Here is a 25,400-nt window from a genome sequence, read left to right as displayed (position 1 = left end):
TACTCGTGAGCTTTTATGAAGGGTTTGAAATGATATGAGGAAGTCGCGTGTCAAGTATTCGAAGAATAAGTGAGTTAACACTGCACCCTTTTCAGTAATTTTTGTTAATTAGGTTAAGAATTTTGTTAATTGATTTTGACTGCACACCCTGGCACTTTGAGGAAAGCCTAATTTATGAAACACTTCTAGGGAACAGTATAAACATTTACCTCAGGAGGTAAAGAATGTTAACAGAAGGTTAACAAAATGCTAAAATTTCTGTACAGAATTGTGAAGAAATATCGAAATATGTCCTATTCTCGTCATTTGTGGAGCGCGACCGATGAAAACTTTACGGAGAAATACAGCGTAACGCCAAAGCGATAATGTACATAGTGATTGAAAGTGATTGGTTTTACGAAAATGACTAAAAGTTTAAGAAACTGAGGCAGCCCATACAATCCAAACTATTACATTTCGACGAGGAACGCTTAAGCGATACTGAGGAGATTTATAGCTTTTATATATAACGCTCAGGTTACGCTGGACTAAGTGTCAGCAATAAGGCGTTGGTTGGCACGATTTCATTCTAATCACTGTTCTTTGAGAAAATTCCAATTCACCTGCATGGCGACTTATAAGAAATGATTCATCGCTTTTATGTTTCAATCTTTAAGGGCTTTCTTTCTACAGATTCACTCACATTCAATAAGCGATCAGTAAGCACGTAACATAACCAAATTGGGAAATGTCAATTTTTCTTCAAATTTGATTATTTCCTCCTAACTTCGACGAAATCTGTCTCGATATGAACGAAATATTTAACCTTCGAACAGGAGCGTATGGGTCAGTGTGTAAAATGGTTGTATCAGCATCCTGAAGGCGTCAAAAGCCCAACCGTCTAAAATCTGGAATGAACATTAGCATTTGGGGGACCTCAGCGCATTGTAACACAGAGCTACACAGATGAAAGGACTATTTTTTGCGGCTGATTGCCACGGTAACGGCACAACAGTATTATTCTATTCACACTGTACGAAACATGACGCTATCGACATTGTCGATCCTCGGAGCGAGCAATTTCCCACCCGCTCCTGTGAAACGGTGTTTTTACAAAAAAGAGTTACATTTAGGTAATCCTTTCTCGCGCATTGGTATCGGATAGACAATATCCGCAAGAACGAAAACTGTCTGAGGTCAGTCTTGCAGTTTTAACCGTGTCACCAGCTTTGTAACAGATTAGGAACGGCACTTTTATTGCGTAAAGTGGAAGTGAACTCATGCGGTATCAAAAGTAATTTATGGGCGGCGTAACTAATCGCCAAATTATAAAGTTGCAGACAACCACATATCAACTGGCGCATCGACAAATCCATTAAAAGGAGCGAAAAAGAAGAAGGAAAAGAAGCAGGAAAGGGTGAAACAAACTTTGGTTCTTATGAGCTTTGTTCTGCCCGTATCGTAAATGGGTTCTTTCTTATAATTAATAAAATAAACCAAAAAACATTTAAGTAATGCTTAAAACTATGCATACATTTAAAAGCGCTTTATCGTATATCATAAACTGAGTTATTTCAGTCTTACAGATTCCCTCACATTCAAAGGGTGATCAATAAGCACATGGGATGTCCACATTGGGAAGTGTCAGTCACACACATGATATACCTTTTATTTAAATTTGGTTGTTTCCTCCTAACTTAGGCGAAATCTCGCTGTGGACAAAATGTTCAACCTGCAAACAGAAGTGTCTGGGTCATTGTGTAAAAGGGTTGTAATAGCATCCTTAAGGCCTTCAAATCCAACAGTCTGGGATCTGGAATGACATTTGGCATATAGGGACCTCGGCTCACTGAAACACAGAGCTACGCGGAGAGAAAGGACTATTACGTATGATGCACGATCCTCGCAGTAGAGAGCGCTATTTATGCAATAGCGAAAATCAGACCTGTAAAAAATCAGGCCTGCACGGGATTCGAACCACTGACTTTTTTTTTTTTTTTTTTTTTTCAGGTCTGATTTTCGCTATTGCATAAATAGCGCTCTCTACTGCGAGGATCGTGCATCATACGTATCTACAACCGCAGTTCAAAATATATGAACTTCATATATTCATTGTATCAGAAAGGACTATTGTTTGGGGCTGATTACCATGTTAACGGCATAACAAAATTGTTCGTACATTGTACAAGACATGACGCTATCGACATTGCCCATCCACGGAGCGAGCAAATTCCAAACCCGCTCCTGTGAAACGGTGTTTTCATAAATAGATGTACATTTAGGTATCGGATAGACAATATCCAGAAGAACAAAAATTGTCTGAGGTCAGCTTTGCAGCCTTAGCCATGTCATCAGCGTTCTAATAGACTTGGAACGGCACTTCTGTTAAATAAACGGGAAGCGAACCCATGCACTATCGTAAGTAATTTATGAGCGGCGTAACTAATCGCCAAATGAGGTGCAATGAATATGTGAAGTTCATATATTTTTTTTTTTTGAACTGCGGTATTAGATACGTATGATGTGCGATCCTCGCAGTAGATAGCGCTATTTATGCAATAGCGAAAATCAGACCTGAAAAAAATCAGGCCTGTACGGGACTCGAACCACTGACCTCTGCGATAATAGTGCAGCGCTCTACCAATTGAGCTAACAAGCCAACTGGGAGCAGGCCATTAAGTTGATTCGTAATAAACCCGTGAAAGTGATTAATGAGATGCCATGAATATATGAAGTTCATATATTTTGAACTGCGGTATTAGATACGTATGATGTGCGATCCTCGCAGTAGATAGCGCTATTTATGCAATAGCGAAAATCAGACCTGAAAAAAAAATCAAGCCTGTACGGGACTCGAACCACTGACCTCTGCGATACTAGTGCAGCGCTTTACCTATTGAGCTAACAAGCCAACTGGGTGCAGGCCGTTAAGTTGATTCATAATAAGCCCGTGAAAGTGATAAATGAGATGCAATGAATATATGAAGTTCATATATTCATTGCATCTTCATTGCATCGCCAGTAACTAATCGCCAAATCATAAAGTTGCAAACAAGCACCCTCACGCAAGGCACATGTCAACTGGCGCATCGACGAATCCATTAAAAGGAACGAAAAAGAAGAAGGAAAAAAGGCAGGAAGGGGTGAAACTCAGACTTTGGTCCTGATAAGCTTTGTTCTGCTCGTATCATAAAAAAGAAAAAAAACATTTAAATAACGCTAAAAACTATACGCACGTTTAAAAGCGGTTTATTATTTATCACAAACTAGAAACGAACGGTTTCCTACAAAGAAACGTTTTGAGTTGTTTCTTAAAAGTAGCTACGCAGCTAAAGGATCTGATTGGTAACACACGGCAACAACTGCCTTAAGGCAGGAGCGGCATGAGAAAAAGCGCGGTCCCCAAGTCTAGAGCAGGTGACCAGCGAAGAACATAGTTGGAGGCAGGTTTTAGAGATAACACATCTCAGATTGTTTAAAGACTGAAGAACAGAAAGAAGCAGATTTTAAATTCAACCCTGAATGTTACAGGAAGCAAGTGCAGGTCTATGAGAGCTGGTGTAATGTGTTCAAATTTCGTAATCTGGACAATCCTCCTAGATGTAACGTTCGGAACGTTCTGTAAACGCTCAAACTTATATTTAGGTAGACCGCGATCTTGGGATCTTTGACCGTTACGCAATACTGTTGAAAATTTTCCTTAAAATCTGTCTAGAACGGTATTAACATTCAAGCTCATCAGAATGCTCTGTTCGGCAACTCAGGGACTCGAATTTTATATATAGTTGTGGAAATGGCCTCCCAGCTTAAGTAAATACAATTGGTTACACGAAAATGTGCATTACATGGGGAATGTGAACATCGTTTGTGCCGCAACTCAATAAAAAAGTCTTCTTGAAGGGGAGTCAAATTAAAATCGATCATAAAACCTTTATGAGGATTATAGTGCAAAGGGCAAAAAATTACCTCGGCTCATGTAACGGTAAGAGACGATCAACTAAGACGATTTAAAGTACAGCGTAAAGGTAATTTTCTTGCGATATATGTCACTGGCATGTCTCTGCAGCAATATAACTAAGAGCGCAAGGCACGTTATCGCGATCTATAGCTTAAGCGAAATATATCACTTGGACTCGATAAGGTACCTGATGGGAACACTTGCAATGCGACAAGGAGCTTCGAAGGCCTTCTTGATTTCACTTATGACGTATAAGTTGGACCCAATGCGAGATAAATGCTTTTTAGAGTGGATTGAAAATCAAATCGACGATCTTATGAATTTCATAAGTTACTTTAATACATGATGGCAGTCCGATGATTAAAAGGAAAAAAAGTTGAATTCAGTTGTATTAGAATAATATTATTATTCATCTTTTTTTCCTAATATTAATGATATTATTATTAATATTGGAATAGCTATTGTAGTTAGTCCAGTTAATTCCTTTTCCATCTTGATCGATATCTCAGTCAGAATTAAGTTCGGGTACCATGCGAATATAACCCGACTGTGACATCTATTGAAATGTTAGACCGGGTTTGTTCAAGTGCTTCTCACAATTTCATCAATTGCCATTTATTGAGCAACACATTCTATTTAAGGTTATAGAATGGAAAATCCAAACCACCGCAATTTCATTGTCTCTTTTTTTTTAATTGTGGCTGATTGACCCCCGTCCTAACCCAAATATTAGTACGTTGGAGTCTCTTGTTTGCTCAAACCAGCAATCCTATGATAAAAAAAGACTCGCTTATTCTAGGTATTTGTCTGTCTTGACTGTTTAACTTTAGAAGACTAGCAAAGGCTGAGAAAATCAGAGAGCATAAGGTTTCTTTAATTTTGACCGCTGACGTAAACCTCTTTACGAGTTCTTACACCCCGCGCGGGTTATTAGACCAGTAAACCGATAGTAAGTGTGGTCTTTTGCTTTAATAACGGACTCGCTTGGACCATTCAGAATCAGCTAATAATCCGTTATTAACTTTTTGATAAGCCTTAGATAGTGTTGGTTTAATTTCATTGTCAGTGACGTAAATTTTATTGATGGGATTGTAACCATTCTGGCGAAAGTGGTGGCAATAAAATATTTCACAGAGGAGGGATAGGCTTTTAAAGTGGACTATGATCTTTAACACATTGTCGACTTACTTATTATTGTAGCTTATTCAAAAAGTCGTCGATCACGAGTGAGGGGGAAGGGGAGGAGGGTAATGGAGAGCCGGTTAAACTATTACCTTTTGTTGCACCAGTCTAGAAAAATCTTGAATAATCTATCTATATACTTCTGCCAAAGAGTTTTATTTGATTTTCACCTCAGAATACATAGGTAAGAATTGCCTTAAAGTGAACAAGTATCAGTTAACTTTGGTTTCCTTTCTCATCGGAGACAAATAACATCGGTCGATGAAGGAAGGTTTCTTCGATGAATTCTGAAGTGAGACTCTCCAAATAACTAGCCAAGATAAGAGTCTCACTTCAGAATTCATCGAAGAAACCTTCCTTCAAACCTCATCGACCGATGTTATTTGTCTCCGATGAGAAAGGAAACCAATGTTAACTGATATTTGTTCACTTTAAGGCAATTCTTACCTATGTATTCTGAGGTGAAAATCAAATCAGGAACTTTTTGAGCCCCCTCCACCCAGTAGGAATCTTACAAAGTTCTAAGCTTTATCTAACAATGCAAATCCAACTATCCGATGTACTGATTTCTTGTTTACAGGGTCTTGTCCAATAATCAGTTAAAGAACCTATCTCATGGAGTTTTCTGAAGTAATTCGCGCCTCAAAAGACTGTAAGTGCCAACGTTATTCATTATTTACTACTGTAACATCCATGAAAGCAATGGGAAGGACTGAAGCAGTTTCACGCAGAATTCCACTCTTTGTAAAGGAAAAATGTAAATTCGGTGGACAAAACAATCTATGGCGAGAAATAAAACACCGCCGGTCTAATTCTACATCCTCAGCCCCATGCCTCTGGAAAGAAACTCTGCACTATAAACGCTCGCAGTACGGACTGCATGCAACAGCTTAGAGTCTGGTAGTTCTGGATTGTTGAATCCCGATGTTTAAATTTGCCTGAAAACAATCGTTTTTATGTGGAGAAAGTTAGCACTTTTTCAGGTTTTATCAAGACGAGAGCAATCGATAAAAAAAGTATCGTATTTATCGCTTGATTTGTAAAAAGAATATCATAACGGTGATTTTGATGGAGTTTTGCAGTTTCTAAAACTAAGTTTTATTGAACGTAGAATTGCCGGAAGCGATTACTGATTGTAACCATACACTGGATATGACCTTCACTAGAAATGATAACTACAGCGTTTGTGCGGTACATGTCGATCGCGATCTTGGGATCTCGGGCAATATATAACAGAGTGCAGAACACGTTATTACGATTTATAGCTAAAGCGAAACATCACTTGAACTCGATAAAGAATCTGATGGAAACAATTGCACTGAGACACGGCGCTTCGACAGCTCTCTTGATTTTATGGACAATATTTAGATAGTTACAGATGGGAACGCATCCCAAATAATTGCTTTGAAGGGGAGTGGAACCTCCAACTGACGACCTTAGGAATTTCATACACTCACTGTAATGCCTGATCTAGCAACAGCAACTACCTTCTTGCATACCCTCAACAGCGCCCACACTTCGGTCAAATTCACCATGGAGGTGGAGAAGAACAGCAAGCTTCCTTTCCTTGGCACCGAACTACTCAACCATGCACCTCGGATTGAAACCAAGGTATATGTGAAACCAACAAACACGGGCCTACTATTACACTACCAAAGCCATGCAGACAATCGCTACAAACGGAGACTGCTGAAAACTATGCTGGATGGCGCACACCGATTATCTTCCTCCTGGGCCCATTTCTCTGATGAGTGTGATCGCCTAAAGAAAGTTTTCGCACGGCTTAAATACCCGAAGCGCCTGGTAAATTCTACCATTAACACCTTCTTACAATCAAGAATTGTTGGTACGCAGCCCACACAGACGCCCAAAGAACCAATATCTATTGTTCGTGTGGTCATACCTTTCAAAGATCAAGAATCAGCAAATTATGTTAAGAAAGAGCTCAAGAATCTTAGCATGAAGGTGCAGACAACTGTCCAGCCAGTATTTGTTAGCCGCAAAGTTGGCCAAGATCTTAAAGTACGAGAAATCAAGCCACAGATTGTCAACCAACAACGCGTCGTTTATCAATTTCAATGTGACCTGTGTGATGCAGGTTATGTGGGCTATACACGCGGACACTTACACACACGCGTGGATGGACATAAACGAAAGGCATCTTCAATATATAAACACTACCACGAACGGCACAGCGAAGTCCCGAAAGACCTACTGAAACGCTTTAGCATTCTGAAAAAGTGTAGTAACAAGTTCGATTGTTTGGTGAACGAAATGCTTTTCATCAGAGACTTAAAACCCACTCTGAACGTGCAAAGCGATTCAATTCGCGCAAAAGTATTTGTTTAATTAACTCGTAACATATTTATGCTAATTTAGTGTTACACCTTGCCACAAACTTCATTTTTTATTTCTCCTTGACAATGGCGTCATGATGACCCCGAAACGTCGGTTTTTATCGTTAGTTTTTGCTAGTCTTTGCATTTCTAAATCTTTATTGATAAGAAACCAAAAAAAAAACATTTAAATAACGCTAAAAACTATGCATACATTTAAAGCGCTTTATCGTGCATTATAAACTGGTACTGGATGCTTTCCTAAAAACTGAACGGTTTTGAGTTCTTTCTGAAAAGTAGCTAGGTGCCTAAAGGATCTGATTGGTAACGCATGGCAACGAGTGCCATAAGGCAGGAGCAGCATGAGCAAAAACGCGGTTCCCAAGTCTAGAGCAGATGACCGTGGAATGAACAGAAGATATTGTGTAGACAAGCGAAGAGCATAAATGGGGCAGGTTTTAGAGATAACAGATCTCAGATTGTCTAGTGACTTGAGGACAGACAGAAGCAGACTTTCAATTGAACTCTGAACGATACAGGTAGCAAGTGTAGGTCTGTGAGAGCCGGTGTAATGTGTTCAAATTTCGTAATCTAGAAAATGATCCCAGCTGTGGCGTTCTGAACTTTCTGTAAACGATCAAACTGATATTTAGCTAGAACAAAAAGAAGTGAGTTACAGTAATTAAGTTGCAAAGATACAAAAGCGTGGATCAGTGTCTTTGTCGATTGCACACTGAGAGAAGAATTTTTTATTTTGTCTGATGCTTGCAGAGTCCACGAAAAGCCTTGCTTGAGATCTTACCGATATGAAAATCCATCAGCTTCTGAAGCATTTTGGTCTCTCAAACACTGAAAAGTGAAAGTACAACAGGAATCATATTCCATAATGCCTGGTATAGATTAACACCTTTTAGTATAATTTCAGAGCTGAGCAAAGAGTTTCCAGCAATCTGATTCCTCGAGCGGTTCCTCAGATGAGGCTATATAAACGCTCCACCCGGTTTATATAAAATGTTAAAATAAAATGTTAATAAATGTTACTAAAATGTTATGATTTTAGAAATTTCTCTGATGTTTGTTTCAGTTAACGAATTCAAAGTCTATGTAGTTTTTCAGATTTTGACGAGTATTGGCTGGAATATTGGTGGAAATATTTTCTTTTGTCCGACTTCACTATTGATGGATTCTCTCTTGAACCAATAGGAATATCAAAAAAGCCTCACATCTTTTTTAGCCTTTCATCTGCTAAGGTATACAGTTTAGTTTGTTTGGATGTCCGTGAAAGCTTAAAGGCTGGTAATTCAATTAAACAAACGCAGTCAGTTTTATTAGGTTTTCACGTGCCGTACCAAAAAAAAAACCTTCAAAACTCTTGTTATTTTTAAAATCTATATGCTATAAGCCTTAGTTTTGCAAGCGCGTTCAGAACTTCCTCATGCATACTGTTACTTAATAGTTTTTTTTTTTTCGCTGATTTTCCTGCCTGTATGAAGAATATGTTTTCACTCCAGTCCTCTTCCTATAATCTTCGTGGCAACTACATTCTTCCACTTAGTAAACCTAAAACAACTACCTTCGGTCTTAATTCCTTTTCTTACTTCTCAGCTAAGCAGTGGAATGCACTGCCAGACTATTTTCGTAATAGTTTCTTTGCAGAGTTTAAAACCAAATTCAGGATGTTACCTTTAAGTGGATTTTTTTTTCATGACATCCTTAAACCTAAGATTTAGAATTTGTAAATAATATTTTTTTCCTTAGTTTTATGTGTTTTTTTATCATCATTATCGTTATTATCACTATTTTGTATACATATATTTATAGATTACCTTTATATTTACATATTACCTATATATAGCTACTCTAAAACTCGAGTATAGATAAAGTTTACGTATGTAGGCATCATGGTTTATTGTATAGAAGAGCACGTGGGACGATGTTTCCGGGTGGGCACCCTCTCATGTTGACAGTAACCCTAAATCAGCAATCCAGCGAAAACATCTAGCTGAGTCCCAGAATTAGTCCGTCTTGACCGTTTCACCTTTGAAGACTAGCAAAGGCTGAGATAATTTTAAAAGTTAGAGAGAATAAGGTTTTCATTAATCTTGACTGCCGACGTAAACCACATTAAGACTTCTTACAGCCTGCGGGGGTTATCTTTTCCTTTAATAATCAACTCGCTTGTACCACTCAGAATTAGTTGCTCACGTTGGGTATATTCATATTATATGAATAAACAAAGTGACCTTCTCAAGAGAAAAATGGACACAAATCAAAAGAAAAATGTGTCATAAAACCTACGATGTTTACTGGAAGATGGCCTTTCATCTAAGACGGTCCTGTGCATAGTGGCGGGTAAAAAATAAACACGTAATTGTAGCGAGAAAGTACAATATTTAGTTCAAGGAGAACTTTCAGAGGCAAAAAAACGGATATTAGCAAGGCAGTTAATGCAGAAATTAGAAATAACTTGCTGGTCTTTTTGCCCTTTGCAGCAAGAGCAACCACGAGGCAAAAATAACATTAACAATCAAATATGGTTTATGCAAATGCTTTTCGCAACTTTTACCTGAGTCAGCAAAACTAGCCCTTCCAAAATGTTGTCTGCACTATTAGTCAAGGACCAGTGCACAAAACACGTTTTTACTTGTACTAATGGTGGACAAATTCTGGCCTGACGACCTTTCTAATCTTGACCGGTCACGTCGAAAAATTCCTCACGAAGGACATGAACCATTACACTGGGTAGATGAGCTCACGATTCTTGTTAATATCACTCTTGGTGTGTGTCAATGTTGGGTTGATTTCATCGCAACCTACCCTGGTACCTTAATTTCCTGATACGATAGGCATGAGGAACAGCATTCTGAATTGTGCAAGCACACCCCAAAGCTGTGATCTAGTTGGTACGTGATTCATACCCTAATGCGGTAGTCTGATTGGTTTGTGACAGAACAAAAATGCGGCAATCTGATTGTTGCCAGCGAAATACCACTCTTTACGCTGACATATAGTTTTTTTTGGATATTTCAAAAATCATAAAAGTCTAAATTTTCACTTTTCCTTTTTGTTGCACTAATCCTGAAAAATCCTCAATTATCTGTCTATAGCATACTTCTACCAAAGAGTTTTATCTTGGCTAGTTGTATGGAGGATCCCACTTTATATTCATCGAAAAGATCTTCCCTTAAACCTAATCCATCAATGTCACCTGTCTCAAATGAGATAGGAAATCATAGTGAACTGAAATTTATTAACGTTAGAGTCCATCCTTACCTGTGTATTCCAAGCTTACCTCTGTAGAGAAAGTCTGCACCATAAACGTTCACAGTGCGAGTTATATGCAACAGGTTAGAGTCTGGTTGTTCTGGATTATTGAATCCCGATGCTTGAATTTGTCTGAAAACAATCCTTCTTATGTGAAGAAAGTCGGTACTTATTTCAGGATTCATCAAGGCGAGAGCAATCGATAAAAAAGTATCGTATTTCTCGTTTGGTGTGTAAAAGGCATCTTAGAAAGGTGATTTTGACGGAGTTTTGTAGTTTCGAGAGCCACGTCTTCATGAACGTAGAACTGTCGGAAGCGATCACTGATTGTAACCATACACTGGATATGACTATCACTAGAAGTGATAACCACACCGCCTGTTCGGTATATGTCGGCCGTGATCTTGGGATCTCAGACAATATATGACAAAGAGCGCACTGCACGCTACGGCGAGGTATGGCGAAACATCACTTGAGCTCGATAAAGGACTTATAATAGCTTTTAAAGGTAAATGGAGCCTCAAATGAACGATCTTGTTGATTTCATAAGTTACTTTAATAGATGATGACAGTCCAATTTGCAAAAGCGAAAAAAAGTGAACTGACTCCGTTGTATTTGAATTACCTCTCGTTATTTCAGTCTAGTGAATTCCTTTCCCATCTTCATCGCTATCTCCGGAAAAACGGAAAAATTGTGGAAGCACACGGATTTACAGAGTCGAAAAAACTTCTCTTGACAGGGTAGATACATCTGTATTTTGAATTAGCACACACAACTTAGAAGTGCTTTTCAATCCAAATGATTTTGATATGGTACCTTCCCTCATGTCGATGTCTAATCACAACTGAACCTCCATAGCTAGTTTAACCATTTTTCATATGTTGCAACTTCATTACTCGTGAGCTTTTGTGAAGGGTTTGAAGTTATATGAAGAAGTCGCGTGTTGATCATTCAGAGTAAATGAGTTAACACTGCGCTCTTATCAATTATTTTTGTCAATTACATTAAGAATTTTGTTAGTAGATTTTGACTGCACACCCTTGAACTTTGAGGAAAGCCTAATTTATGAAACACTTCTTGAGAGCAGTACAAACAATTACCTCAAGAGGTCCTTACAAAAGAAAGAATGTTAACGGAACGTTAACAGAATGTTAATATTTCTGCACAGAAATGTGAAGAAATATCGAAATATGTCCTATTCTCGTCTATTTGGAGCGCGACCGATAAAAACTTTACGAAGAAATACAGTGTCACGCCAAAGCGATCATGTACATGGTAATTGAAAATGACTGGTGTTACGAAAATGACTAAATGTTCAAGAAACTGAGGGAACGCATACAATCCAAAATATTACAGATCGACGAGGCACAGCTAAGCGATACTGAGGAGATTTATAACTATGATATATAACGCTAAGGTTACGCTGGGCTAAGTGTCAGCAAAAAGGTGTTGGTTGGCACGATTTGATTTGATTCACCGTTCTTTGAGAAAATTCTAATTCACCTGCATGCACGGCGACTTATAGGAAATGATCTATCACTTTCATGTTTCAATCTTTAAGGAGGCTCGAAAAAGTTTTCCACAATTAACAGCAAGTGCCAATCAGTAAAAGATATCAGGACCATCAAACTTATCATCGGGATAATGACTTGACATATGCTTAACACTATGTTAGGGCAATATTTTAAGGGGGCGCGTCAGGCATCATCTGTTGCCATGGCAACAGTGCAGTAGTGCTGAAAGACCTTCTAAAACTCAGTTTTTGAAAGATATCTCAGAAACCAAGTCGGTGACCTTGGTTTTTTTTTTAAATTTGTTTAACATCATCACATTCTCTATCTGTATACGTGATTTAAAAAAAAAACTAACTAGTAGAACTTGAATTATATAGGAAACTGCTGTTTTAAAATGTAAAAAATTTTCCGCTAGATAAATTTTTTCAAAAACTTTCTACAGGAATGCGTAATGATGAAAAGAATTTGTACACAAAAAATCAGGGAAGATCACCGAACTAATTTTCGAGATATTAGTTCATCAACTTAGCAAGCTTTATATCCTGTTTTCACAATTTTAGCTCACACTTTTATATCCGGTCATGGGCTTTAAACGATACCGCTGACTCCAGGGCTCATTTTCGCGAGGATGAGTCCCTGTCCGCGCGATTAATCGGTGGATGCCCTCAGCGTGGAAAAAATCGTACATCCTGAAGATAGATTCACATTGTTTCGTGATTTTATACATTCCTGAAAAATAAGTCATCATTTGAGACTCAGACTGCTTATCGTTACGACAGTTGGAAATGTAAGAACATTCTGGAGAGAATTCTCTTGCGGAATTCGATATATGATGACAAGTTGATTTTGAAGGTGGCGCCAATGCCAGTACGACATTTAGACCGTTAATGTTGAGTTTCTCGTACAGAGATTGTAGTGTAACATGAGACAAACCAGGCTCTGCCAGCTTCTGGACCATGTTTGTCGAAAGATGAAGCTTTCCATTAGACGTCTGGATGGTATCCTGTCGTTGTTCCGAGAAGATGGCTTGATCGAAGGCTTCATTCGGCGATGCACATTTGCCATGATTGACCGTATAATTGTTTGTGTGAAATTTGAAGTGGAGGAGTGAAAACAATTTAGAGTTACTGAAAGAATTTGCTTTGACGTCTTCCAGATTGTCATGAGCGTCAAACTAAGCGGAAATCAGGGTTTCATATACAACAGTAATTTGTTGGTCGTTACATATTTCGTGAATTTCTATATTTTTCAAGGTACTAGAGGTATGAACAAGCCTTGGCTTCATTTTCCTTTTTTTCTCTTTGCCACTGTCATGGCCGTGAACTTTCATTATTCCGTTTTAAATGGAAAACAAAAAAAATTTTGCAATGTTTTCTTAACAAATCCGAGTTTGCATTTTCGCAGTTGTAATTTACAGTTTATCGATTGAAATATCAACAATCTTTCTCACAAGTTTAAGATGAATATTTTATTTTAATTTTACCGTTTCTAGTTGAATTAGAATTAAAGTCTCATCTACATTTTTACGATCTCTTGTTTACTGAAAAATGTTTTTTTTTTTTTATGGCAACATTTATACTTCTCCATTTCCGTTCATAAAACATACTTTCAATGTTTACCATCCTGGATCCAACAATGATTTCATTTTGCTTTTCATCTTCCGGTGAGTTGTTTAGGAAATTTCTCGGTCATTTCATTTTATTAGGAATCAAATTCAATGCGAAACAAATCGTAGCGATCAGAAGTATTCACTTAAATTTTTCTTGGAACAAAGTGAGACGTACCGAATACACTCGTCGCGACTTTATTCATGGGGTGTTGACTTCACCATCCTCCTTTAGCTCGTTAAATAAACTTTTTTTGACCACTTTCGGCAAAAGTCCTGCCATCAAAACATTTTCCTACCTACTTTCAAGAAGTAAACTTTTCATTTTTGTTTCTCAAACAACCACTTGTGCTGGAAACAATAGAGGTAACCGGCAATTTTTAAACACTCATGGCGGCAATGTTTGTTTACAACTCGGCCGCGGATCTGATCGCGCGAGCCATCACTTATTACTCTTGCGAGTAATTTGCTTGCGTGTATCTTGGAATTCATTCTCCGCGCGGTCAAAAAAACCCTGTCGAGCATCCTTAAGGGCTTCCTTTCTACAGATTCACGCACATTCAACAAGCGATCACTAAGCACATGGCATGACCAAATTGGGAAGTGTCATGATACACCAAATTGGGAAGTGTCATGATACACCTTTCTTCAAATTTGGTTGTTTCCTCTAACTTCGACGAAATCTATCTCGCTATAAACGAAATATTTAACCTGCGAACAGGAGCGTGTGTTTCAGTGTGTAAGATGGTTGTATCAGCATCCTGAAGGCCTAAAAAACTCAACAGTCTGGAATCTGAAATGAACTTTAGCATATAGAGGACCCTGGCACATTGTAACATACAGCTACACAGAGGGACTATGTTTTGCGGCTGATTGCCATGGTAACGGCATAACAAAATTATTCTATTTACACGGTATAAAGACATGACGCTATCGACATCGTTGATCCTCGGAGCGAGCAATTTCCAAAACCTCTCCTGTAAAACGGTGTTTTCACAAAAAAAGAGTTACAGTTAGGCAATCCTTTCCCGCGCATTGGTATCAGATAGACAATATCCAGAGGAAAGAAAATTGCCTGAGGTCAGCTTTGCAGTTTTAGCCATGTCACCAGCGTTGTAAAAGACTAGGAACGACACTTTATTGAGCAAACAGGAAGAGAATTCATGTGGTATCAAAAGTAGTTTATCGGCGGCGTAACTAATCACCAAATTATAAAGTTGCAGACAACCTGCACGTGTCAACTGGCGCATCTACAAACCATTAAAAGGAAAGAAAAAGAAGAAGGAAAAGAAGAAGGAATGGATGAAACTTAGACTTGGGTTCGGATGAGCTTTGTTTTGCCCGTATCGAAAATGGGTTCTTGCAGATAAATTAATAAAAATAATAATGAAATAAAAAACATTTTAATAACGCAAAAACTATGCGCATGTTCAAACGCGTTTTATCGTGTACCATAAATTAGTGCTGAACGCTTTCATAAAAAAAACGTTTTGACTTTTTTCTTAAAAGTAGCTAGGCGGCTAAGGATCTGATTGCTAACGCATGGCAACGAGTACCATAAGGCAGGAGCAGCATGAGGAAAAGCGCGGTCCCCAAGTCTAGAGCACGTGACCGTGGAACAGACAGAAGAGATTGTGTAGACTAATGAAGAGCATAGTTGGAGGCAGGCTTTAGATATCTTAGATTGTTTAACGACTTAGAAACAGAATGAAGCAAATTTTAAACTTAACTCTCAATGATACAGGAAGCAAGTGTAGGTCCATGAGAGCCGGTGTAATGTGTTCAAAGCTCGTAATCTGGAAAATCACCCCAGCTGTGGAATTCTGAACTTGCTATAAACGATCAAATTGATATTTAGGTAGAACAAGAGGAAGTGAGTTGCTGTGATAAAGGTGCGGAGATACAAAAGCGAAGACCGGTGTCTTTGTCCATTGCATTAGAGAGATATTTTCTGCCCTGGCTGATGTTGCAGAGTCCACGAAAAGCCTTGCTTTAAGTCTTACTGATTTGAAAATACATCAGCATCCGAGGCTTTTTCAAACTAACAGACACTGAAAACTGAAAATACAACAGGAAACATGTTCCATTATACCTGGTGTGGATTAACACCTTAAATAAGACTCGGGCTCTATTCTGTAATCTTGAAATAGTGAGCAATAATCCTTGGTAATCCCATACTTAAACAATCCACTCGGAGCCTCAAACGTCACTTTACTCCGAGGTCCCTGTATCTTTTAAAGTTGTCTCACTGAAACGGGACGTCCACGTGTGAAGGAATACCCTCCCTCAATAATGACTAACTAGAGATGAGGGAACTAGAAGTCAGCTTATTCAGTGTACGCAACAACGAGTATGAGTAACTTAATTATGCATTTTCTTATTCGAGGTGACTGGAAACCAAAGGACGAGTGTAGATCACTACCGCTTCCTTATTCTATAGTGTGCGTTTTGCGTTAAAACCATCTTTAGGACCCTATATTAGAACTGTTTCATTAGCACTTCTTTGAATATTGATAAACTTTATCAAAGGATAAAAGTAAAATCTCTCAGACACCATTTTCTATATGAAATAAAATGTCCAGAAGAGGAATTTTGAAAAAAGACCCCTAAAGTAGTGGAAAATTTATTAAAAAACAATTCGCCACAGGCCGATCTTAATATAAATGCTAAATTTAAAAAGTTAAGCATATACCTTATATAGAATTCGTGTAAAGCCTTCTCCAATTTTCGTATGACCCTTACTTTAAGAATGCACTCTAGATCTTCTATATACCCTCCGGTGAAAAGGCTTGTATTATATTTGCGTGCATTATGAACAATGTACAAAAAGCTAGAGCCTGGTAGTTGTTCTGGACTGTTGAAGCACGATGATTCAACTTCCAGTTTTCCTAACTGAAGTAACTGAAAAATTGCTTTGTCAAACATTCCTGGGTGAAAGAGCACGGAACATACCAATATTGCTCGCATGATTTTTGCATGTTTTAGTTGGTGCTTGCTGAATACTGCAGTAAGCAATCTCGATCACCGAAGACAAAGAATCTCACAATTTATATGCTGAGACTTCCAGAGCGAGGGTAACGCACTTTTAAAAAAGTTATTGTCAATACTGATACCTTTACTTCATCTCGAGTGTGGACTTCCTGAGGCATGTTTTTGGAAGGACTAGTAAACCCTAGCAACTCTGCCTCTAATTAGTAGCAATTAGTATATACTTAAACAGTGGATAGCGTTGAAGGCGCGCTCTGATTGGCTAGTCAAACTTTGGTGAATAGATGTTAATTAGTGCGGCATATGCTGCAATCATTCGCATTTGTATTAATCTGATTTACTCCAATCCTTACAATCCACACAAAACTCTCTCGTATCTATGATATGGAAGAAGGGAAGATAGTTGCCTGGGTTCAGTTTTCATTAAAAACTATCACATCGCTGGGTCATTCTCAATGACCAGTTTTGACAACAAAATTAATTCAAAATATATATATCATTGCTTCCAATGTGACATATAGCTCAGCCATCCCAGGCTTATTTCTTTGGAAATATCATATTAAATTATCAATACAAGCTGTAAGCGTTAACTTTTGGACCAAATAAAATATCTCGAAAACGTGTGATATGTTTCTGACTCTACACAACTTTTATCACAAATAACTTACCGGGACTTGTGGGTGATCCAGAGTCAACTGATTGGTGTGGGAATTCACAGGTGGTAAAGCGTACCATACCACGTATATTGGTGACCTTTCAAGCTGGGAGAGGAATAGAATATTCATAGAATATCAAAGAATACAGGATTTCTGGGTTGCAGTAACAGTACAAGGAGTATTAAAGATCGAAGCGAAGAAAACCTTTGAAAAATGAGGGAAAATGGGGTGAGGGGTTGAAGAGAGAGCAGTCATCTTAAGTCATTCGACTCGTCCTGTTTTTTTCTTTTTTTCCTTTCAGTTGCGTCTTTGTAAATTGGAACTTTTCTTTCTCTCAATCTAGCTGGCTATAGGTAGCCTGCAGCGTAGTATACTTCAATAAATAACACTTCAATCAATCAACTTTATTAATGTGTCAAACTCTTCTAGCTGGCCACAAGTGACCTACTAATCGGGGACACCTAGTTAATAAAATCTATATAAAGCTTAAGGTTACATTTGATAATATTTAAAGTAGAATATTTACTATAAAAAATTCATTAATAGCATTAAAATATTAAATCTGTATATAAAATAAATAATAACGATGACAATAAAATGGTTTACAATGTAATATAAAAAATCTGAAAGTAAGCGAAAGATGAACTTAATAAGTAGAGTCTCAAGTGTTACACAGGTAACAATTTGAACATTTATTCTCAACTATAAGACTTTAAAGGCCGATAACGATGCTAGGGCCCTATCCTTCTTAGACAGTTTGGACCATAAGAGTGGTCCAATGTATCAAATGGAGTGCTTGCCATATTTTACAATATTGAACCTAGGGATGAAGAAGTCTGAATTTCGTCGATTATAACTAATCTATGATACGCTGAAAAGATAACATTCAAAGCTGTTAACTTATCTTTCACTTTATACATGAGGATTGCAATATACTGCAGGCGTCTTTTGTAAAGACTAGTCATCCGTGCACGTGTTAGTAACTTGCCATATGACGATTTCTAATCACAAAATACAGCTCGCAGACGATATTCATTGACCCTCTCAAGCTTTCTTTGATCTGAGCCTCTGCAAAAGTGCCAAACGAGGCTGCAGTTTGTCAGATATGGCAATATGGCGGTCTTGTTTATTCTTAATTTTACTTTCATTGAAATCATGTTGCGTATTCTCATTCGGCTGCTCACCAGCATACCATACTCCAGCGATATATTTCATTATAACTAAATCATAGCCAACGCAGCCTATTTTTTACCCTTGTTGCCCTCATTCACTTGATTATAATGAATAAATTCTCATCAATTTTTCTGTTCCTCTTGCATCACTTTCTTGCATTTCAAGATTTGGATACAGCCAATTTCCCATGATATATGATCTATAGAAGCTCGTTTCAAACGACTTTTTTCTTCAGTCTTCGAATCTCACATCCCCTATATCTCCTAATATTGGATTTTCCTTATTCATTCTGGTGTAGTGACTTGTCCTACAACCAACTGGAAAAGTTACCTTGAGGAGCCTTCATCATTGTCCGTATATTTACGAACTGTGAGTAAACGTTTGTTTCACTTGCTATAGGGTTATAAATCATCTTCTCACCTTAACTAACTCTACTCGCGTGATTTTTGTAAAAATAACTTTTTATTTCATGGATATATCTCAAAAGGACTGGTTTAAACCAAATTGAGTTATTTCGCTGGCTAAAAACCGATATTGACCGCGGTTTAAATTTTTCCATCTAGAGCGATAACTTTTTAACATATCTTTTAAAAGTGCAACAGGTAGGAAAAAAAAGGAGAGTTCACGTTGAGCAGAGGAGTGTTTTCGTTTGTTTCATTTTGTTTTGTTTTGTCTCTCTTTATTGCGCCAATGTGGTTACTAGGACGGATACTTTGTGTTTATTGTTTGGACATACGATAACCATATTATCAAATGAGCCAATTAAGTCTGTATGAGAGAGTTATGACATCGTTTATTGACACAGAAATTCCTGCGTTCATTCTATTTAAGATATCTGTCGTTCACGGTGGTTCAAAACTTGTAGACCACCCGCTTGGGTAGACAGATCCGATTATAAAGTAGTTGCGCAATAAAGCTTTTTCAGGTTTCCACTTCAACTATAAATTACTTGAAGGTCATAAAGTGCTAGTTGGTACTAGTTCTTGGCAACATGCAGCGCTGTGTAACTTTAAAATTTTGATGTTTTTCCATCGCTTTTCTGAGTTCAACGCCACGCCCTGTTAGGAAACAAGTATAGAGGCAATTTGAAACCTCAACATGAAAGAAATATCTATGGTCATTTTGATATTTTGGTGAAGCAGATATGGTCGAAGGAAAGTTTAGGCTCCCCTTTTGCATTTTTTGGCGAGGTCCGACAGATAATAAATAATTTTATGGGGATCATCCTTTTTAAATCGCAAAGGTCTTTACCTGACATTAATTCTGTAAATTTCAAGAAGACGGATACCTGGAGAACGTTCTTTTCCCAGTTAGATAACAGAGAATTCAAACCACTTAGCAGTTTATTTCCAGCTTTTCCAAATACTATTCTTCAGACATTTCTCCCGTAAACTTCTTTTGTAAATGGATTCTAGTCCATTTTGATTGGTCTGTTTCCATCACTAATCTGTTCGACCTCCTAATTACCAACTGATTCAAAGACATTAAGAAAAGGATATAGTTTTATATTGGCATGTGTTATATAACGTGGCAAAACATCAATAAAAAGTGAACTTTTTAAAACACAGAAGTAAATTAAGTAGTGATAAAAGTAAATTGAAACTGAGTGCGGCAGATATTATTATGTTAAAATAGAGAGGCAACATTTTCATCGCGAGGATGCATTCTAAAAATGGATTCCCATCAGTCTCTTTTCTTTGGCAGGAGAAAAGCCAAAACAGACAGAGCTCGCGTTCCAGTCATTTACGCCTTAGTTTAAGGAAAATCTCTCCAAGAGCAGTTGTTAATTCCTGTTGTACGAAGCGTTCAGAAAGATGTCTGATGTTGTCACATTTCTCAGTTGTTATCTTGTAAGAGTGAAATAGCAGCATACAAGGAAATCAACCTCTTGTTTTTTCCCTCTTTCCAAATGGACGCAGTTTCCTGAACAACAACAACATAAAGAACTTCTCCTCTGACCAACTACCCCCTGTATATTCGGGGAGGAAATACCTTGAAAACCTGTAAGTTCTGTGGCTTTGGATTCTTACTCCATTCTAGATCAGTAGTTCTACCAAATCTACAGCTCTGAAATACATATAGCAACATATCCTCCTCCGAGATACTGAGTGGGAATATGAACACTTTTGCACCGCCAATCCTAGGATAATTTGAGTAGTTTTAGTTTAAATATGTTGGTGATTCTTGAACCATAAAATTGTTCAAAAGAAATGGCGATGACTGTACTTGTAAATTTGTGGTCGCCATACTGTGAAGGATTCATGAATTGGAACTGGCAGCGGGCGAGGCGTGCTCAGCGTAGACTTACATTCCTCGAATTAAAGAGTTTTAGCTGGTAGCACATGAAGTTGAGAAAGATGTGGTCCTAACTTTTGGAAAGAAAACTGTCTATTTTCAAGGTGAAAGTGGGTTGTTTCCATCCTTGTGCGCCACAAAATGAATAGGCTACTTGTTTAATGGTGGTTACATCGCTACTGGATTTCTGTAGCTCCTTTAAAAAGCTCTTAGATGTTCAATTTCTATAGTTGGCTGTGAGTAAATTATTTGAGTAGCTCTGCTCTAAGCCGCTTACGCAGTGACGTACCTGTTGCTCGAGTTTTAAAATTGAACTCGCAGAGCGAGCACAGCACTTAAATAATGACTCTACATTTGCATCTTTTTCTGAATATATTTTTGGTCAGATTTCTAAACGATGGTCGAGTTTGTGATTTGAAAACTGCAATTTCACGATGTATCAGCATTGAACATGATAAGAAGTTTCACTCATTAGGAAGTAAATTGTGATTGGCTAGTCTTGCGCTTTATAAAGAGAAAAACCCAGCTCTCAGACACACATAATCAACTCTTGGTTAATATCATGGTATTAAGCCGATCAAAAATTCTTCCGAAGAGTGAACTGCAAATAGTTCATTGAAACTTTTAAACAACTTTTAAAAAACTTTTAAAAATTCAAGAAAGATTTAGTGTCCTATTAGGAAAGTGAGTGCAACAATAATTTCCTTAGGTTTCTCTGTTTGGCGCCTTCGGAATAATCAAAAGGACTCTCTTTCTCGATTTCTTTTCTTAAAAAATAACTGAAAGTTTATAACGCATCATAATGCTATTGAGTCAACTTATGATATTAAGCTGGAGGTAACCACGGTTTTCTCGCAGTATTAATTGAGGATGTTTAGTTTGTGGTTTAACTGGCGGTTTTCACTTCCAGGGAATGTAATGCATTCTGAACCTTCTTCAAATACCAAAAATCCAAATTGGAGCCCTAAACTGAGCAAGTTAGAGAAGACGAAAAAGAAAGTGGTCGTAACAACAAAAACTATGAGATCAGCGGTGCCCTTTGCTTAGTGGCAGTCAATCACTTTTCTCTCTCCCACAATATTTCTTACTTCAAATCTCTTGGGCTACATAAATTCCCAAGGATACTATCCCGAGGCAAAAATTGTTGCGCCGAATTTATTCTTGCCCGAACTCGATGCCTGCCAGGCGCGATCTAAAGCATCCGGTATAGGTCTCAGAGGATAACGAACAATAGGGCTATTGGCCGAAAACGAATCATACCAAAACAATAAGCAAAGTTTAATAGGACAGAATTAATCAACTTATATATAACTGATAATTGTTAATGAGTGTTGTTGACCATCAAACTGTTCTCTGTAACATAGTTAGACTAATTTGAAATTCACTTGAATCTTCCTTCTTTTAGATCATCAATGTACGCTGTAATGAGTTCGTTTCACTTGCATTGCTGAGAAATGTCTAAATTTTTTTTTCAAAAATCTTTATTCTTGTTACTTTCAATGTTAACTTTGGTGTGCAACCACAGTTTGTCTCTATTTTGTTTTACATCTGTGGACAAGATCAAAAGAGAATCGTACACTCTCAACTGAGTAATCGAGGAACGTAGAGAAAATAAATTTATCTTTTTATAAAAGAACTCTGGACTTCAACAAACTGGAGACTCTTCCAAGTGATCTCTTCAAGGGCTACAGGCTAAATGATCTGTAAGTTATTTGCTTTTTAATGAATTTTGAAAATCGGAATAAAATACTAACAAATTACTGCATTTGAAAAACATCGGGTACCTGTATAAATCCTCTTTAACAACATAGTTAATAATTAGGGAGAAAAAGATCCTTTCTATCAATTTGAATGGCATATCATTTAGACGTGAGATAATTCATTCCAAAACAATTCCATGTTAACCGGCCTCAGGTTTAATCCGTTCATGTTCCTCTGTCCATCGAGAACAAGCCTTAGGCAAACAGCTGCGCATTTTGCAAGTTCTAGTCAGTAGAAGGAATGAAATTCTTTCTGATACTAACGGGTATTTAACTTAATGTGTTTTACAGGTGGCTGGGAAATAACAACTTAAAGAACTTATCTGAAGATTTCTTCGCTGAGCAATATTGGTTAAAATATTTGTGAGTAGCAATTATTTGGCACCTTTTTGAACAAACATTAGAGAAGTAATTCAGTTTTCTCTCTTTTGTTTCTGACGGGATAGCATATGTCAGCAGCGTGAACATGATCCCATTTGAAAAAGTTTAGTTTTCAATCCAAAGTGTAATCATTCAAAAGCGTAACGTTTTCAAATTTAAGTAGGTCGTATGTGTGCTGGTGGTACCGAGTAGTTACATGTTTGTGCGTGCGCATTTCTGGGTGCTTGTGCGAGTGTGCTGATTACAATGGTTGTGCAACACATTTATAAGTATCTAGACGTGACCAGCACTACAGAAATGAAAAACAGTTCAGCCTGGAAATCTCGAACAAGTTACACAGTCAGATCATTTGAAAGGGACAACACCGATGTATCCTTCTGGCTCAAGTATCTTATTAAGAGTCGATGAAGACGACAAACAAAGATGTTAAACACAATGGTTCTATCAATAAATTGTCCATTGCAAAAAGGAAATTTGGACACCCTTGCAAAAGGAAATTTGGACACCTCTCGAACGCTTAGAAATTGCTTGAATCGCGAGCGTAAGATCTGCCGGGCAAAGTAATACGAAGCAAAGGTTAGCCATTTGAGGGAGTGCAAGCCATCGGTGCGGTGGAAAGAGGTGAAAAAGCTCAGCAGCATGTCACCTGACTCAGAAACGCGTGTTAACACCAGCAAATTACTGCAACACCTAGGTTTTTCACCTGGTGATCTGGCGAATTACATCAATTCAGCATTCCTGACTCCAATGCAGAGTTTTGAACCTCTTACCCATAATCCTTTTGATCCACCACAAACCAACGACGAAAGTTATGCCGTAAATACGATATCGGAGTTTTCAACCTTTATGAAACTGTCCGCACTCAACCCCTCCAAAGCACAAGGGCCAGACGGCATCCCGGTAGGGTTATTAAAAGAAAACGCTGATCTCTTGGCGGGACCAGTCTCTGTGATCCTTAACTCTTCGTTCCACGAATCCCGCCTTCCGCCTTCCTGGAAAGAGGCTGATGTAGTTCCGGTCCCAAAACAAAGGCCCATTAATGATATTAACAAGCACCTCCGTCCCATTTCTCTCACGCCTATCTTGTCCAAACTCGCTGAGGACCACATTGTTGAGAAATATGTTAAACCAGCCGTGTTACAAAGTATCGACCCTCGCCAATTCGGATCTATTCTCAAATCGTCTACAACACATGCTCTGGTCAACATGACGCATAATTGGCTTGTTAACACCGACGGAAATGTTGCCACCGCAAGAGTAGCTCTACTTGACTTCCGTAAGGCTTTTGACCTTATCGACCATAGTGTTCTCAAACAACAACAAACATATGAGAGGTCAGTGGTTCTAATCCCGTACAGGCCTGAAATTTTTTTCAGGTCTGATTTTCACTATTGCTCAAATAGTGCTTTACTGCGAAGGATCGTTCTCATATACGTCTCATAACCGCAGTTCACACATATGTTTCATATGTTTGTTGTTGTTTGATTTATCATCCACGGGTTTATATCGAATTAATTTGATGGCCTGCTCCCAGTTGGCTTGTTAGCTCAATTGGTAGAGCGCTTCACTAGTATCGCAGAGGTCAGTGGTTCGAATCCCGTACAGGCCTGAAATTTTTTTCAGGTCTGATTTTCACTATTGCTCAAATAGTGCTTTACTGCGAAGGATCGTGCTCATATACATCTCATAACCGGAGTTCACACATATGTTTCATATGTTTGTTGTAGTTTTATTTTTACCCATATTTATAAGATGTAGATAATTTTCCTTCTTTCTTAACGACGAGGTTGTAATATTTTATATCTCCTTTTTCATCATCTGTATTTTTAAATATTCCCTAACTCAGCCTATGACTGCAAGGTGTTTATAATAAAGTATCTATCTATATATTTATCTATCTATCCATGCTAATTTAGAGGGATTAGTGTGCTGTACCACGTTCCTTTCTAAGCATGCTGAAGATTACTTCAGATGGACCAAGACGTTTTTGGAAACGCTGTGTTGTTTGATGAAAATCAGTTGTAATATATTTGATGACTCGAGTTAAAAAGTAAGAATCGAATGGTAACTTTTGAAAAACCCGTACTAAAATCCCAGGTGACGTGTTGGAAAATAGACACCATAGCGAGGCTGACAGTGACCCGCAGAACATAAACAAAGGAATCAGGGCTCTTTTCTGCAACGATATCCCGGAACTAAAAGCGAATGATGTAATGGACATTTTTCTCTCTAATACAGACTCAAACTAAAAAACCACGCCGAAAATGGGGATAGTGTTTATGACTTGGATATTCTAAGTACAATAAG

The 25,400-nt window shown here is 37.9% G+C and overlaps 1 protein-coding gene and 1 non-coding gene across 2 annotated transcripts; one reads left to right on the top strand and one right to left on the bottom strand.

The window, feature by feature from the left end:
• Nucleotides 1–2,565: 2,565 nt before the first annotated feature.
• Nucleotides 2,566–2,638, bottom strand: Trnan-auu (transfer RNA asparagine (anticodon AUU)). The gene has a single exon. It is a non-coding gene; the product is annotated as a tRNA-Asn (tRNA).
• A 3,934-nt stretch (nt 2,639–6,572) lies between these two features.
• On the top strand, nt 6,573–7,590 carry LOC148731105 (uncharacterized). The gene has a single exon (XM_088760057.1). It carries the CDS (start codon nt 6,581–6,583, stop codon nt 7,466–7,468), a length of 888 nt encoding a protein of 295 aa, XP_088616183.1. The 5' UTR covers nt 6,573–6,580; the 3' UTR covers nt 7,469–7,590.
• The last annotated feature ends 17,810 nt before the right edge of the window (nt 7,591–25,400 follow it).

This window comes from Stylophora pistillata, chromosome 5 (genome assembly GCF_964205215.1).
Source record: "Stylophora pistillata chromosome 5, jaStyPist1.2, whole genome shotgun sequence".
In the NCBI taxonomy this organism is placed as follows: Eukaryota; Metazoa; Cnidaria; class Anthozoa; order Scleractinia; family Pocilloporidae; genus Stylophora; species Stylophora pistillata.
This window is presented reverse-complemented; position numbering and strand designations above follow the sequence as displayed.